Here is a 17,944-nt window from a genome sequence, read left to right as displayed (position 1 = left end):
CAGTCGCGTCCGACTCTTTGTAACCCCCACGGACTGTAGCCCACCAGGCTCCTCTATTCACTGGACTGTCCTGGCAAGAATACTGGCGTGGGTTGCTATTTCCTCCTCCAGGGGATCTTCCCCACCCAGGGATCGAGTTCCAGTCTCCCATGGCTCCTGCAGATTCTCTACTGCCGAGCCACCTGGGAAGCCCCATCCAGCCCTCCCTTTGCCCACTTATTCTCAACGAGCTCTCTTTAGTCTTTCAACTTCCCCACAGGTCAGGGCACTGTGCGTGGTGGGTGTCATTGATGATGCCACGTACCAAGGTGCCCAGTGGGGGGTTAAATGAGTGATAGAATCGACCAAAGAAAGGAGCCCTTTTTGTAATTCAACCTCCTGAAGACGATGACTTTTTAAATCTGCATAAAGAGGCCCTACAGTACAGTTTAGTCACTCAGTCGGGTCTGACTCTTTGTGACCCCATGGACTGCAGCACGCCAGGCCTCCCTGTCTATCACCAACTCCCGGAGTTTACTTAAGTAAACTCATGTCCATTGAGTCAGTGATGCCATCCAACCATCTCATCCTCTGTCATCCCCCTATGTGCTTGCAATAGCTGTGACACAAGCCTTATTCCTCTGACCTGCTGTATCTCTTGCTTAATTGTTTTGTTTTTCCTTCTTGCCTTTCCTCCCAAGAAAGTTCTACCTCCTATATGAACAAAGATACAAGTTTGGGATTAGAAAGAAAGAAAAGAAAGTGAAGTCGCTCAGTCATGTCTGACTCTTTGCAATCCCATGGACTGTAGCCTACCAGGCTCTTCTGTCCATGGAATTTTCCAGGCAAGAGTACTGGAGTGGGTTGCCATTTCCATCTCCAGGGGATCTTTCTGACCCAGGGAACGAACCCAGGTCTCCTGCATTGCAGGCAGGTGCTTTCCCCTCTGAGCCACCAGGGAAGCCCAAGTTTGGAATTAAATCCTCAGAAAAGAGAGTGAACATGCTGTGGTGCATGTGTGCTGCATGTCTGCCCATTAATACAAGAAACTTCACAACCAAGGTACAAGGAAACGTGGTGACAGTTAAGTCAAAGTTCAGAATGATGCTCAAATTAATGGTAAATTCAAAATACTTGGGGAGGGAGGTGGGAGGGCAGTTCATGTTTGGGAACGCATGTAAGAATTAAAGATTTTAAAATTAAAAAAAAAAAAATAAAAGACAAAAGTTAGGTGAACAAATGTGCTTTCTCCTTCCCTCTGTGTAGTCTGGTTATCTACTTATGCTTTCCCTGGTATGCATCAGATAAACACTTTGATTAATCTCCTCTTTTCCTCAGTGCAGATGAATTTAGTCCACATATATTTTTCTCTGATAGAATCTTTACAAGTTCCAGTCCTTTTTTTTTGCAAATGTTAATTTAGTATTGTCTTTCAGATGAAATGCCATCAGGTCTAAGTGCCACGAGAGAGATAGTAGGAGGAAGCTAATAAGGTAGGCTGTCAAATGACCTGTTTTATATCCATTTTCCTTGGTTTATAAAATCTTTTAAATGGTTTTTTTAAAAAATCAGCATTTTGTAAAGTACTACAGGCTATGCTATCCATAATGCAAAATATCAGATTATATTCAAATTACCAATTATCAGCAAATTTCAGAAAAAAAGTAAAAGCTTGGGAATACAGAAAAAGATTTTTAAAAAATTTACTTAATGTTGTGCTTATCCTAGTATACAGCTCTTATTTAGAATGATTTTATTTTAATGCTTGAGAATGGATATTCTCTTTTTTCCCTTTGACCAGAAAATACAACTTCAACATATAATACAATTAAAAATATATATGTGATTTTTGTCACTCTGTTCTACCTCCAATTCTACCAATTCTCTATCAAATAGGAAAAATATGGAATTCTAAAAGCCTGAAATGATAAAAAGAAAGATTACTTAATGGCAGAATGTATTTTAACTGATAAGCCTTTGCTTCTGGTTTATTGTTGCAATAAAACAAGATCATATAAAGCATTACTTTTTAATGCTGGAAAAATAGCAAAATAAATCAAGCAAATAATATCTGTACTTTATTATTTCTTGCCTTATAAACATTTAACTATATAAAAAATTAAAATGCTATTTTATATTAGACTGCTTCTAGTTTTTCACGGAAACTACAAAACAGGAGAACCAAGATGCTTCCTTTCTTTTAACAATCAACTGCATTAAGGCTAAACCTATGTGTGCATGTGTGTTTAGTCACAAGTCCTGCAGGATTCTGCAACCCCATGGACTGTAGGCCACCTACACTCGCAAAAGTATTAGAGTATTTAAGCAAATATTTGATAACTCAAGCAAAAAAGGACCATATTTGCTTTAACTATCAGACTGTGTTAGAAAATATCTGAGGAAGGGGTTCCAATTTGCTCATTTACTTGCCTCAGTGCTTGCTTTTACTTTTTTGGTATAAAGATGATACATATGTATCAGCAAATTTTTATATACACATATGTGTGTATATACATATTCTTTTGGTATAAAGCTAATACATATATATACACATATGCACATATATACTGGAGATTTCTCTTCCTGCTGATTCTTATACTTCCTCCTTGGAATGATGAATTATAACGATATTACATAATTGACTTAACAAATTAATGTGAAAAACACCATATCCTCTAGATAAAAAAGCTCTGTCTGGAACATCTAAAAAATATATTAGGTCAGTGCCACAGCAGGCTCACTCAATTTTTCTGCTGAAAAATAAGTCAAATCAGGTAGAAAAATCCATGTATTTTAATGAGAAGGCAGTGGCTGTCCTACCCTGAACGCCTTAAATAAGTTTGCTCCAGAGTGGTGGCTCACTCAGGGCACAGAGAAGTGAGCTGGATCGGCATCCTCGCCCCTGGGCGATGGTCTCCAAGGACTGCATCCCTGGTACTGGGTTGGCCTCTGATTGGTTGGGACGCAAGATAGAACACAAAGCATTTATTGTGCGTCTTCCCCTCATTGTCAGGTCACAGTTGGGCACTGGCTGTGTTGCAGTTCTCTACCTAAGGCCACAGGTTCTGCTGGGTGACCAATTCCCAGGGCTACTTCTCCTGCCAGGTTCTGGCAACAAGCTGCCTCCCCTTACACCCTCAAGCCTAGGCCCGGCAAGCAGATGTTAACCCCAGGGGGCTTCACCTTCCCTTGATTATCTACTTTAATCTGCCCCACATTTTTATAAATAGGACTATTTTTAAACTCTTGATTATCCCTTTAAAATTTGTTAAAACTGTGGTAAGATTTACCACATAAAATTTCACAGTGTAAAATTTACCATCCTAACAATTTTTAAGTGTACAGTTCAGCAGTGTTAAACACATTCATATTATTGTGCATATTCTCTAGAACTCTCTTTAGCTTGACAAACTGAAACTCTGTACCCTCAGACAACTGCTCATTTCACCTTCCCCTAGCTCCTGGAAGGGTTTCCCTGATATCAAGGGCTTCCCTGATAGTTCAGTTGGTAAAGAATTCACCTGCAATGCAGGAGACCCTGGTTAGATTCCTGGGTCGGGAAGATCCGCTGGGGAAGGGATAGGCCACCCATTCCAGAATTCTTGGGCTTCCCTTGTGGCTCAGTTGGTAAAGAATCCACCTGCAATGCTGGAGACCTGGGTTCAATCCCTGGGTTGGGAAGATCCCCTGGAAAAGGGAAAGGCTACCCAGTCCAGTATTCTGGCCTGGAGAAGTCCATGGGGTCGCAAAGAGTCAGACGGGACTGAGCGGCTTACAGCTCCTGGAAACTACCCTTCTACTTTCCCTCTCTCTGATTTTGACTATTCTAAGCACCTGGAATCAAATAGCAATTTGTCTTGTTGTGACAGGCTTATTTCACTTAGCGTAATGTCCTCAAGGTTCATTCCTGTTACAGCATGCCTCAGAATTTCCTTCCTTTTTAAGGCCAAATAATATCCCATTATATCTAAATGGCATACTTTTTTCATCTGTTCACCTGCTGATGGACCCTTGGATTGCTTCTACACTTTGACTGTTGTGAATAATGCTGCTATGAACATGGATATGCAATATATTTCTTTGAAATCTTGCTTTTAATTCTGGATATATAACCAGTAGTGAAACTGCCAGATCATATAGTAAGTCTCTCTTTAATTTTCTGGGGAACCTCCATATTGTTTTCCAGAGAGGCTGCACCGTTTGACATTCTCATAGTACTCTCAAAGATTCCAGTTTCTCCACATCCTTGCCAACATTGCTATTTTCTGTTTGTTTGTTTGACTGTATCCAACCTAGTGGGTATGGAGTGGCACCTCACTGTGGTTTTGTTTTGCATTTGCATAATGATTAGTGATGTTTAGACTCTTTCCTTGTTCTTTTTGACCATTTGGATATCATTTTTCGGAGTCTTCATTATCCCTTTGAAAGGGCAATGTGCTGAGATACATACAGCACATTGATGGACATAACTAGGATTAGTATTCAGGTCTAATAAATAAGAAAAATGCTGGCTAGCTTTTGCTTCATTTCCAAGTAGGACTGACCAAAAGGTGATTACATCCAAGTAAGATTTTTATTGAAGATTTAGAATATTTGAGGGATAAACACTGTTATAAGCTTCTTGGGGGAGGCCATGAAGTCTTTTTCAATCTATGCTTGTTAACCCTCAAAAAAAGAACTAAAACATTCTGTTCTGGATAATTTTCAGATTGACCTGGAAGCAAGAGTTTTAGCAGATGAGTTCTTAAGGATGCCCCCAGGTTTTTGGTTCTTTGCCCACTTTGGGTTTGATCATTCAATAGTACATAGTAGAAGACTCAGTCCAGAAATACTTAATGATATGTGAGAGGTAACAACAGTACAATATCCATGCCAAATTCTCCCTTGATGAATAAATTCACATAATGCAAACTCTATGCTGGCTGATTCAGGAAGTGGAGGAGGAAGGAGGCTGAGGAGAAGGCGGCGGGGAGAAGGGAGAGTAGTATCGGTGGTGACCTTCTTCACTACATAAAATAAATTCACTTGGAGTGTCTGATCATGGAAAGACAATAATGAAAATAATAAAGCTGAAATGGATTTGCTTGGTACGTAGAAAGATATGAAGACTAAGGTTCACCAGGTGTGGGTATAAACATTACAAAATGAAATCATACCCTTTCACTAAATTAAATTCAAATTAAAAATAGCACTGCATATATTTGGCAAAACAAAATGCCCTTCTTTGACAGAAATGGGAAACAGTAATTTAGACATACTATACTGAGATCAAATGGCTATAAATAGACTCATTATCAATATGTTTAAAACATTTAAAAATGAGTCCTAAACATCTAACTAAAATGGTTAGGTACTTAGCTTGAGTAATACCCACTTCAAGAAACTGAAGCATGCAGTATGTTTTGAATAATTGTTAATTTATGCTAAGGTAACAACTGTGTAATATAACTGAAATCTATGTTAACTGAAGATAAGGAAGTCTCTTTCAGCTATTCCTATTACAAACAGCAGGCTGCAATTTTCACCCTTCTTCCTTGTGTAAAATATGACTTTAGATGCTTGTAAAAGCATTTGCTGGTAATTTCTGAAAATCAATAATTAGCACTTCTCAGCACCACACAATAAAAATAACACAAAGAGAGAGAAAAAGCATATCTCACATAAATGACATACATCTCACTTTGACCAAGTGCATTATTTACGCTTTTCTATGGGTAATTGATGACTATGGACTAGCTAAGGACTGCAGTAATTAGAAGGAGAAAAGATAAAACTAAATTAAAAGATTTATTCACCAATCAAAATTAAATGTGTATCATTAATTTTCTTGATACTAATTTCTATATAGAAACTGTATTCTTGAATTATCTCAATGCATGCTTTATTGCTACAGATGAGAAGCACATTAACAGATACATTTGAACCTATACTCTTACTAGATTTAGGAATCATAATATTCTTGTCGTTCCCAAAATTATTCTTTGAATGTAAAAAAGACCCAATGTGTATTTCTACTCCAACAATTTAAAATGCATGGCTTTTCTTTCTATTTTAATTTGGCTTTTGAGTTTGTTAAGATTTTCAGCTCTGTAAAATTTCTAGTAATTATAGGGGGGAATGAAAATGGTTTTAAGAAATTTTTATCTGCCCTTTTGTTGATCATTTGTTATCATGCCTCAGAATAGTCGCCTAGGAGAAGAACCCTGAACATCCCTCATCTGAAGACAATTAGGCGTCACAGCACCAGTAAACAGACAATATTGTTCTACAACCCACTCAAGCGATCCAGGAGGGGCGGAAGTTAATATCCCTTGTCAGAGCAAAGAGAGAAGTCAGAAATGAGGGAAGGAAAAGACTAGGAATAACCGATTCTCAGAAAGAATAGGCAATTATTATAGAGGCCATCACCATTGTTACGATAAATACCTTCATTTACATGATCAAGATGAAAAGTGGGTTCATTTTTTTTTCCTTATAAATTTTATGAGTTCCTTTTCTAGGACAGTCAGCATTGCAGCTATTCTGGTTAAAGACACATTTGTCTTGCTGGTTCTTGACAGCCCTATCATGTCAGTTCTCTGCAGTAGCAAGGAATGCTTCAGCAAGAAAATAAAGTGAAAACTGAAGAGATCTATTCTACTTCTTATGGGGATATTTTCACCATAGTAGATCCAAAGGAATGTTTTGTTATCCCTATCAGATTGAAGAAAGAAATAAATGAAGAATATATAGTCTAAGACTAAGAAATACTGTTAACAGAAAATCAGACTAAAATAACCACATTTTTATGACTACTGGTAATATCAAAATGTATTTAATGTTTTGCTATCCCCAGAATAAACATAAATGAGTATTATATGTATAAATAAATGCTGCATGGTCCATATGTTCTAATAATTTGCGAGCAAAACAAGCCTTTTATGGTAGACTTCTGTGTATATCTCTCTCACAGTCAAAGAGAAGTCATTTAAATCGTTTTTCAGTTTGGCAGTGTTGACTACAGATATGATGATACAGAGAAATAAATTATTAAAACATAAGTTCTTCCACGATACTTCATTGAATTATGCTTGGGGGTAGGAGTAATCAATGTCCAGTAGTGCTTCACAGTTTACAAAGTATTTTCACATATCTTTTCACATACAATCCTCAAGTGCAGTCCTATGAGTTAGATATCATTTCAATTATCATATTTTAGGTGGTTAAATAAAAGTACATTAAAGTGACTCCCTTATGTCACTCAAATAATGATGCTGGGGCTGTGATATAATCTGTTATCTGATGTTCACCTTTCCATCATCTTTCATTGACTGCTAGGGATCAAACAATCATACTCTGAGGCAGACAAGCTTGACTAATTATACTCCTAATTATAACAGGGATAATTTTAAGAAACAATTTTAGAATATTTTTCACTCATTATAAGAGTAAAGGACAAACAAGAAAAAAAAATGGCTGTTAAAGATTTCTTAAAGTTACCTTAAAATCTTCTCTACAGTTACTAAAGTTTTATTGAGTTAAAAGTTCTAATAAATTTAAAAGCATAAACAAAATAGAAAATCTTACAGTTTAAATTAAAATGGAAATGTCCATTAAAAAGCCTTTTACATTTTAAAGAATCATTTTGGGAGTAAGAAGAATATCATCTCTAAAAATAAGTAAGGGACTTCCCTGGTTGGCTAGTGATTAAGACTCAATGCTTCCATGCGGGCGGCACAGGTTCAATCCCTGGTCTGGCAACTAGGATCACACATGCTGCAGTGGTACAGCAAAAAATAAAACAAAACAAAACCCTAAGTAAATATTCTGTTATTTTAAAATTCCTAGAGTTTTTTTTTTTTTTTCAAAATAAACTTGCTTGAGCCCTCTTCCTGGATGTTCTGAGATACCCTTGGGATGGAGGCAAAGAGGATGGAGAGTGGCTGGAGCTAGAAGACAGCAGAGGGCAGGGAAGCCTGGCGTGCCTCAGTCCACGGGGTCGCAAGGAGTCGGACGTGACTTAGCGACTGACCAACGGTAGCACAGTGCTCCTTACACTGTAATGCCTCAAACAAGTCACCAGGGCATTTCCTAGCATTCTGATTTACTAGGCTCTGTGGGGGCATTGCTGAGAGTCGACTATGAAGTTCTGACAAGTTCCCAGGTGATGCTGACACTGATACTGTTGGTCTATGGACCATATTCGAGTAGTAAGGAGTTAGAAAACCATGGGACCAGATACAAACCAGAATAGCCTGTTTCTCGTGTAGGTCATAGGATTAAGTTTCTTGGCCATCATTTGGGGAGTAAAAACATAAAGCAAATCACATAATTGTATTAACATGAAAACATAAATATGAAAAACTCAGTATCATGCTTGAAAAATACTGCTTAAATAGTCAGATGAGCTCATCTACGAAAAAAAAAAGTGTCTAGAAGACTATGATAAAAGCTCAGGCTTAAGACAATTTAAATAATACCTAATATCCCACAGATCTGGTGTTTACATGTTATGAAGAGCTTGATACCAAAACTGTTCTGTCATGTTTCTGCCCAGAGGCTGTCATGATAAAGTTTATTATCAATTACTGCTTTACAAGTATAAAATAAGTTAAGCTGTCATATTTTTCTCAGCCAGAGATCCTAAGCTGTCAAAGAATGTCAATTTTAAATCTGACATAGAGAAGAAAATTATCTGTTATTCTGACCTCTAATTTCTTGACATTTTAATGCTATAATTGCTGTGGTTAGTGCTGCTTCATGATTTCACCTGTCAAGGAAGAATGAATCAATAACCTTAAGACATTTTTTGAATTTTAGCCCTAACTTCAAAGTTCTAGGTAGACTGTAGATGTATATATCTGTGTGTGTGTGTATATATTTTCTATTCTCTTTTACAAAAGGGACATATGTAGATTTTTGTATATTAAATTTCTCCTTTAAATCAGCATTTGTTAAGGCATTAAAAATTATCTTCTTTAGGCTAGTTGGAGCTTAGTATAAGATAACTGCCACCTTCCTTTGGTTTTATCTTTGTGAAATAGAGTGATTTCACATTTAAAAAAACTAAGATAAACTTTGGGGCTTCCCTGGTGGCTCAGACAGTAAAGCATCTGCCTTCAGTGTGGGAGATCCAGGTTTGATCCCTGGGTCAGGAAGATCCCCTGGAGAAGGAAATGGCAACCCAGTCCAGTACTCTTGCCTGGAAAATTCCATGGACAGAGGAGCAGTCCATGGGGTCGCAAAGAGTTGGACATGACTGAGCAACTTCACTTCACTTCAAGATAAACTTTATCAAATAAAAGGAATGCACTGAACTCAATAAAAGGCTCAATGTTTTGGGAACACTACTTTCCCCAAAAGCCTCTGTCTGATTGTTTAGGTATAAAGCAACTCTCTCAAATCAAAGGACCACAGAGCAGACCTCCTGGAACTCAATGCTGATGTTTTGATGGAAGGCAGTGTGCATTGCAGAGCCTCCTCACTGCATAGGGGCAAAAATGACCACCAAATAATGACTATACTATACTCTGTTCCATTTATCCACAGGGTTCTTTCTTGTGACAATAGATGCTAGATGCTTTTATGCTGGCAAACATAATGTTTGGTATTATCCCTTCTTTATGGAGAAAGCAATGGAAGTGGAGGGACACTAAATGACTTGGCCACATTAGAAAGCTCACAGGATTCAGGCAGGTTCTCAACTTTGCAGTTTCTTAAATATTAATACAAAATTTATTTTGTGGAAATATGTTAGTTGTGGAGTAAAGGAGGTGAGCATGGGGAATGTGGAAAGGGGCAATTAACTCCCATTCCTTGCAAGGTCATTTCACCTGTCATATCTACAACATACTAAGTGCTTCCCTAGTGGTCTTAAAGAGATAAAGCTATCTTGAGTTGACACAGGGCCTCTGGGTAGGACGGGCTTCCCAGGTGGATTAGTGAGTAAACAATCTGCCTGCCAATGCCGGAGACATAGGAAACATGGGTTTGAGCCCTGAGTCAGGAGGATACCCTGAAGGAGAGCATGGCAACCCACTCCAGTAATCTTGTCTGGAAAATCCCATGGGCAGAGAAGCCTGGTGGGCTACAGTCCATGGGGTCTCAAAAGAGTTGGACATGACTTAGCATCTAAACCACAAAACATTGGGTGGGTCAGGGCCAATGCTCTGCTAGTGTGTGTGTGAGCTCATGCTGCCTGGCGGAAGTAAGGTAACAGTGTTCCAAGTACATGCTCTCTCACCTAGTGTTTTGAGAACTGACAGAAGAGTTTTTGGGTGAGAGAGGTGGGCGAGGGGCTTAGGTAGGGAGGACATACACTGAGTGACTCTGGGAGCTTCTCTAATGGAACCTCAGTGTTCAGCAACTATGCCCTCAGATTGGGAAAGCTGGAACCTCTTCCCAACCGTATTTTTTTTTTTTTTTATTACTCTCTTTCATATAATGTTTCATGGAGATTTTATACAGTTTGACAGTTCTATACAGTTTTTTGTTGTTGTTGTTTTTTTACTGTCCAAAGCAATGGTGTGTTACCTTGCAGTAGCAGGTATTTTTCTAGAATTCAAGTAATAAACACTATATCCACATTAAAAGTCTAAATCCTAATTCCATTTCCTTTTCATTCTCTCCTTTATCTCTTTGTTCTCATTTAAATATGCTCAGTCACTCAGTTGTCTCTCTTTTCGACCCTATGGACTGGGGCCTGCTAGGCTCCTCTGTCCGTGGGATTTTCCCAGTGAGAATACTGGAGAGGTTTGCCATTTCCTTCTTCAATTTAAGTCAGAAAGATCTGCTATTTTCAGTCAGTTTTAATGCTGCTATGTTCTTTCATTATGCACAATATGCTTAAAATATTTTTACTTTGCTCAAGATGATCAACTTGCAACTTAAGGACAGCATATTATAATGGGTGGAAATGTACACTAAGATATTCAGGAACAAAAATGTTTATGATATTTAAAAGTCAATAAACAATCTGGAGTTGGTCTTGCCATAAAAGGATAAGCTACTGCAATTCTTTTGTCTTTTTTTCTGATTCTAAAGGTACTGGTTCTGAAAGAGAATATAGTGGTAAGGCATTTATAGCACTGAGTATATGTTAAGGGTACATTGTTAAGAGAATAATTAAGCTCAGAATTAGAATTCCCAGGTGTGAACAAACTAATCAGATTATTTTGTAGACAAAATCCCTTATTTCACCAACAAATGTTTAAGTACCTGGTTCTTTTCTAACTCATCCCTTCTCTGTCCCTATCTCCTTCCAGCTTCAGGCAATAATCCCATTTCCTTGTGCATACAACATGGTAGAATACTACACCTAATAATATGCTTGCAACGTGTTCTCCAAATATTCAGCCCCAAGGGCTCAATGATCAAGGAGCATGAGGCTCTTCCCTTCCCTTTCCTCTTCTCTGCTTGAAGCCATACAAATAGAGTCATTTTGTCTTTATAGAAGTCTGTAAGAAATAACTTTATGGATGCAAATTTTTCTTTTAGAGCTTTATTTCCCAAATCTATGAGTTTTCCACCTCTAAAATAAAAAAATAAAAAAGCATCCTAGTGACTGGAAATGTAGAAATGATTGCTTGTTTTGCATAGAGCAGATGGCAGATATCTGGTAGAATGGAAGACTGAGATACAGCTTCCTTGAAGCAAGACTCATCTAGCAGCTGTTGCATCTTCACTCTCTTCACCTATCTGAAATAATTTTGTGCAACGTGCAAGTGATTTAAATAATATATTTTATGAATATTTTCATAAAATATACTTATACACAAACTATAGCATATAATTCCCAACTGTTAGCTATAAAATTTCAGGGTGAGAATGTGCAGGGATAACATACTATAATCTCGTCTATTTTACTGATGCATTTTTTGAGTATTCTGTCTAGCAGGCTGTAGTTCTGCTTTTATTAAAAAATAGGTACTGGCAGGTTATTTTAATGTGAACTATTCATATTTAAATATTCAATGAAGTTTCATTAATTTGTAACACATAAGGCATTAAGCATTTCAATGAAGATGCTGAAATAAAACAAATACAAGAGGGATACTAAAGTGCACTGTATATGTCTGCACTTCAGAAAGGAACTACATGGTAGCCTCATTACTTGTTTTTGATATACAACACTCACTTTTTCACATTTGTCAAGAACTTGAAATCCATGTTTTCTAAAATTTACATTGGAAGAAGATTTATGCAGAAGGAGATGGAGAGCCAAGTTTGTGTTGAAGGGATGGCAGAAATTTTCAGAATAATATCCCACTTATTACCTACCTCCCTCAGCACAGGGTCAGTGATACTGTCCAGGTTCACAGAGCCTTCATAGGTTAGGTAGTGAAAAACATTCAGAGCCCGGACTGCTTCCGGTCCTCTCTGTTTGTATCCAAATACAAGGTCAATCCACTGATGGAGTTGGCAAGAAACAAATTCACTTTCCAGGGCCTGAAATCAGTCAAGAAAGAGATAGAGACCATGAAAATTTAGTAAATCTCCATTCTTAGCTGGAAATATTCTATATAAATCAGTAGAATTCATTCTTTGCCCTCTTGTATTTCACTTGTATGTGTCAGACCTATTCTTAGAAATGACAAAGTACAACCTCTAATAAAACACAGACATAAAAGAAAATTTTCTTTTTAACTATTAAATGTACTTTTGAGTTAATTGAATATGTGATATAAATTTTAACATTAAATAGTTTTCTTTAAAAAGACACATTCATGTTTAAAAGGAATTTGAAATGCCTGTTTTAATGCCATTCATAATAATTTCATTTTTAATTTTTAAACATTAGTTTCAAAGTAAACAATTTCATTAGAAACTTTGATATATACTTTCCTGCCCAAAGTCTTCAAATTTACGTCTAACACTACTAAAAGGGAATGACCTGATATGAGTTAACTCTGCTATTATACTGTTTATGAACCGCTGGGTAATTTTAGGTATTTGCTAGCCAGTGGGAAATGAATGCAAATTACTGAGAGTTAGAGACTATAAGAAACTTCCAGAAAGAGTCAGGAAAATAAAAGAGGCCTTTGCATTTCCTGAGAAGCTATCAAAAGCGTCACAGAGGCACCCTGGCAGGTAGGCACGCAGCCCTGTCAGCCTCAGTAGAGCAGTGGCCATCCGTGCGGCTCACTATGCCTCTCACCTCCTACCCTCACTCATCATCAACTTCTTACTGATTTGAAGGGCACACCGATTCCAGCAACATGAGGGAAAAGCTGTAGCACTACCTTCTTAAATTTCAACTATGCAGAGCCATAGGAAACAATTTCTGTAATTACAGCTGTAACTCAATATGTGAGTGAAGTCATTCTTTGGCTGCATGCCCCCTGATTTGGAAGGTGTTGAAACCAGCTTGGAATTCAATTAATAAATGGTTTCTTAAATTAGCCCTTTGATAATTATATTTCATTTTTTAATCTAAAAAATATCTGAATGATACTTTTCAACTTTTCCTGTGATCACATTAAAAAAAATAGTTTTATTTATTTATTTTTGGCTGTGCTGGGTCTTTGTTGCCGTGTAGGCTCCTCTCTGGTTGTGGTAAGGGGGTGCTACTCTCTAGCTATGATGAGTGGACTTCTCACTGTGGTGGCTTCTCTTGTTGCCAAGCACGGCCTCTAGGGTGTGTGGGCTTCAGCAGTCCCGGCTCCCAGGCTCGAGAGCACAGGTTCAGCAGTTGTGGTGCATAGGCTTAGTTGTTCTGTGGCATCTGGGATCATCTTGGATCAGGGATCGAACCTGTGTCTCTTGCACTGGCAGGTGGATCCTTGATCACATTTAACTAGTAACTTATTCCCATCAAACTCCCTTTTCATTTATTTCAAAAATTTTGGTATTTTGTTTACACCAGTGATTATGAATGTTTCTCATTCAGAAATATAAACAGATATTTTAAACGGATAGCTTTCATATTAAAACTACACTGAATTTCTATTCTCTGTATCTCATTGGACAAAACAGTTCGGACTAGAGAACAAGAAAAGGGATGAAAATACAAAAGATACATTGATTAAAATCCCATAATGATTATGTCTATCATATTGGTTTGGTCAATTTGTATAAATGAGAAGTCAGTCATTATTCAGTGCATGTGCAATAAATGAAAGGATAAAAAAAAAAGAATAAATGGAAGTTCATTATAGAGTAGCTATTGCACAAATCTGTTCACTGGAAGTCAAACAGTAGCGAAATTCTTTAAAGGAAGATCTTACCAACATAACTACATAATTAGCTCAGCAGTAACCATTTCAAATCAGTCTTGTAGAGACTACCAGACATATTTGGAAGAAAGGGTCAATGAAATTTATTGCATTTGAATAAAAAAATTATTGAACTAAATGCCTCATGCAACTATGAGGGGTGAAAGCAATGATCACTGTTTCCTAATTTGAGTTTTAAAACATTTATTTAGCACCTCCAGCTGCTACTTTCATTTTCCTCTGCCATGGGCAATACTATAAAGTGTTTAATGTTTCTCCTTTTGTTTGCATGTGTTTTACTCGTAATTTTTTTTACATATTTTTTTACACACACACATTTTTTTGTTGTGTATTTTTGACTCACAAAAATGGAGTGGGGTTACAGATTTCATTGTTTCTTACTTTTTTCATTTAGCCTTGTTTTTTAGGATCTAGCTGTGTGGCTAGGCATAGCTAATCCACTGCTTTCAGGGGCTGCTCAGAACTCCCCCAGCAGTGAGCACTAGACTGCCTCCTATGTGCCGTGACACACTGCTCTGTGACGAATGTCCACTCCTGCATCTCTGTCTGACTCTTTATGAGAATTTCTTTGGGACTCATAACCTGGAGTAGGACTGATATATCCCTGCGCTGCTGCTAAGTCGCTTCAGTGGTGTCCGACTCTGTCGTGACCCCATAGACGGCAGCCCACCAGGCTCCCCCGTCCCTGGGGTTCTCCAGGCAAGAACACTGGAGTGGGTTGCCACTTCCCTCTCCAATGTATGAAAGTGGAAAGTGAAAGTGAAGTCGCTCAGTCGTGTCTGACTCCTAGTGACCCCATGGACTGCAGCCCACCAGGCTCCTCTGCCCATGGGATTCTCCAGGCAAGAGTACTGGAGTGGGCTGCCACTGCCTTCTCCCTGCGCTAGATGTGCATAAACTGAGTCGGAGTCATTAGTGTAGACTGGCTGCTTCTGTCTCCACTCCCTCAAGCAGTGCATGAAGGTGTGTCTACATGGCCACATCCCCACTGACAACTGGTATTGCCAAGGCGCTTAATATTAGCCTGTGTTACAGATACAAAATGGTATCTCACTGCTGTTACAATTTGTTTTCCTCTGATTACTGAGGGGTTTGACATGTTTTTAATATGCTGTTGCCATTTGCGTTTCCTCTTCAGTACATTTTCTGTTCATGCTTTTTGCCCATTCTCTTATGAAAATTCCTGTCTTTACTTTTTTTTCCCAGAAATTCTTTATATATTTCAGGTAGTAGTTTGTTGGCATCAAATTTTGCAATGAATTCTCCCAAAGGTCACATGTCTATTAATGTTATCCATGTTGTTCTTTGTTGAATAGAAATTCTTAATTTTGAAACAGCAAAATTTTTTTCTTTACGTTTATGATCTTGGGATTTTGTTTTATAGTAATGAAGATAACTTCGTATATTCTGATGTGTCAGCTGTGTTATATTTATGGTTTTACTTTTCATATGCATGCATGCACGCTAAGTTGCTTCAGTCATGTCCAACTCTGCAACACTATGGACTGCAGCCTGCCAGGCTCCTCTGTACATGAAATTCTCCAGGCAAGAATACTGGAGTGGGTAGACGTGCCCTCCTTCAGGGCACCCAGGGACTGAACCCGTGTCTCTTACATCTACCTGAATTGGTAGGTGGGTTCTTTACCACTAGAGTCACCTGGGAAGCCCTACTTTTCACATACTGGCCTTTAATCTATCTAGAGTCCAATTTCACTATATGTGGCATAAGATCAGTTCAGTTCAGCTGCTCAGTGGTGTCCAACTCTTTGTGACCCTGTAGACTGAAGCACACCAGGCTTCCCTGTCCATCGCCAACTCCCGGAGCTCACTCAAACTCATGTCCATCGAGTCGGTGATGTCATCCAACCATCTCATCCTCTGCTGTCCCCTTCTCTTCCTTTCTTCAATCTTTCCCAGCATCAGGGTCTTTTCCAACAAGTCAGTTTTTTGCATCTGGAGGCCAAAGTATTGGAGTTTCAGCCTCAGCATCAGTCCTTCCAATGAATATTCAGGACTGATTTCCTTTCGGATGGACTGGTTGGATCTCCTTGCAGTCCAAGGGACTCTCAAGAGTCTTCTCCAACATCACAGTTCAAAAGCATCAGTTCTTTGGCACTCAGCTTTCTTTATAGTCCAATTCTCACATCCATACATGAAAAACCATAAAACTGGAAAACTGGAAACTGGAAAACATGAAAACTGGAAAAACCATAGCTTTAGACTAGACAGACCTTTGATGGCAAAGTAATGTCTCTGCTTCTTAATATGCTGAAGAGATCCAGTATAATTTTTGTTACTACAGTAAGTCAGATTTTCCAATACCATCTATTAAACAAACACATTTTTCTTAAGCAATGTGTGCTGTCATCTTTAGTGCTTGTATATTTGAAACAAAGATATAAAACTTCTATTGTTTACAGTTAATATAATATTCTTCCTATTAATAGAAAAAGCAATACAACCCTTCTTCCCTTTTGCTTTTTCCCTCTTCTATCTATCATCTCTCTACCTATGTTCCTACCCTGTCATTTATCTGTCTAGACATGTGTGTCTCTAGCTCTTTGAACCTTTTAGTTTGACTGTTATCTTAATTTATCTTTATTTCTTAGATATCTTTATATCTGATAGATTTGTTCTTTTAAGAGCCAACTCAGCTATTTGTGGACCTTTATTCCTCCCTGTGGGCTTTCCTGGCGGCTCAGTGGTAAAGAATACACCTGGCAATGCAGGAGACTTGGGTTCAATCCCTGGTCGGGAAGATCCCCTGGAGAAGGAAATGGTGATCCACTCCATTATTCTCGCCTGGGAAACCCTATGGACAGAAGGAGCCTGGAGAGCTACTTCCATAGGGTAACAAAAGAGTCAGACATGACTTAGTGACTAAGCAACAACAATTCTCTCCTGTAACTTTCACAGTAAGTGTATGCTGCTGCTGCTGCTAAGTCGCTTCAGTCGTGTCCGACTTTGTGCGACCCCAGAGATGGCAGCCCACCAGGCTCCCCCGTCCCTGGGATTCTCCAGGCAAGAACACTGGAGTGGGTTGCCATTTCCTTCTCCAATGCATGAAAGTGGAAAGTGAAAGTGAAGTTGCTCAGTCGTGTCCGACTCTTAGCAACCCCATGGACTGCATCCCACCAGGCTCCTCCATCCATGGGATTTTCCAGGCTAGAGTACTGGAGTGGGGTGCCATTGCCTTCTCTGACAGTAAGTGTATAGATACATCAAAATAATTTTGATTGGGATTATGATAAATTTATAGGTTAATCTGAGAAAATCAATAATAGTTTTTCCCATTCATGGTCTCAGAATGTTTCTTTATTTAAACAGATCATTTTCTAAGTACTTTGTTACATACAGAAGTTAGTATTCTTGCTGTCTTGCATACAGGGTCGTCATTGTCATCTTTCCAAATTCCATATATATGTGTTAGTATACTGTATTGGTGTTTTTCTTTCTGGCTTACTTCACTCTGTATAATCGGCTCTAGTTTCATCCATCTCATCAGAACTGATTCAAATGTATTCTTTTTACTGGCTGAGTAATACTCCATTGTGTATATGTACCACAGCTTTCTTATCCATTCATCTGCTGATGGACATCTAGGTTGTTTCCATGTCCTGGCTATTATAAACAGTGCTGTGATGAACATTGGGGTACATGTGTCTCTTTCAATTCTGGCTTCCTCGGTGTGTATGCCCAGCAGTGGGATTGCTGGGTCATAAGGTAGTTCTATTTGCAACTTTTTAAGGAAT

At 38.3% G+C, this 17,944-nt stretch overlaps 1 protein-coding gene across 8 annotated transcripts in view; it reads right to left on the bottom strand.

Moving 5' to 3' along the window:
- NBEA (neurobeachin) overlaps positions 1-17,944 on the bottom strand; it is a 667,995-nt gene that overhangs the window by 30,018 nt on the left and 620,033 nt on the right. For all 8 annotated transcript variants that reach the window (XM_018056646.1, XM_018056648.1, XM_018056650.1 and 5 more), the window contains one exon: positions 12,238-12,405. In XM_018056646.1, coding sequence (XP_017912135.1) covers positions 12,238-12,405 — 168 coding nt within the window. The remainder of the gene's footprint in view (positions 1-12,237; positions 12,406-17,944) is intronic.

Source organism: Capra hircus, chromosome 12 (assembly GCF_001704415.2).
Source record: "Capra hircus breed San Clemente chromosome 12, ASM170441v1, whole genome shotgun sequence".
Lineage (NCBI taxonomy): Eukaryota > Metazoa > Chordata > Mammalia > Artiodactyla > Bovidae > Capra > Capra hircus.
This window is presented reverse-complemented; position numbering and strand designations above follow the sequence as displayed.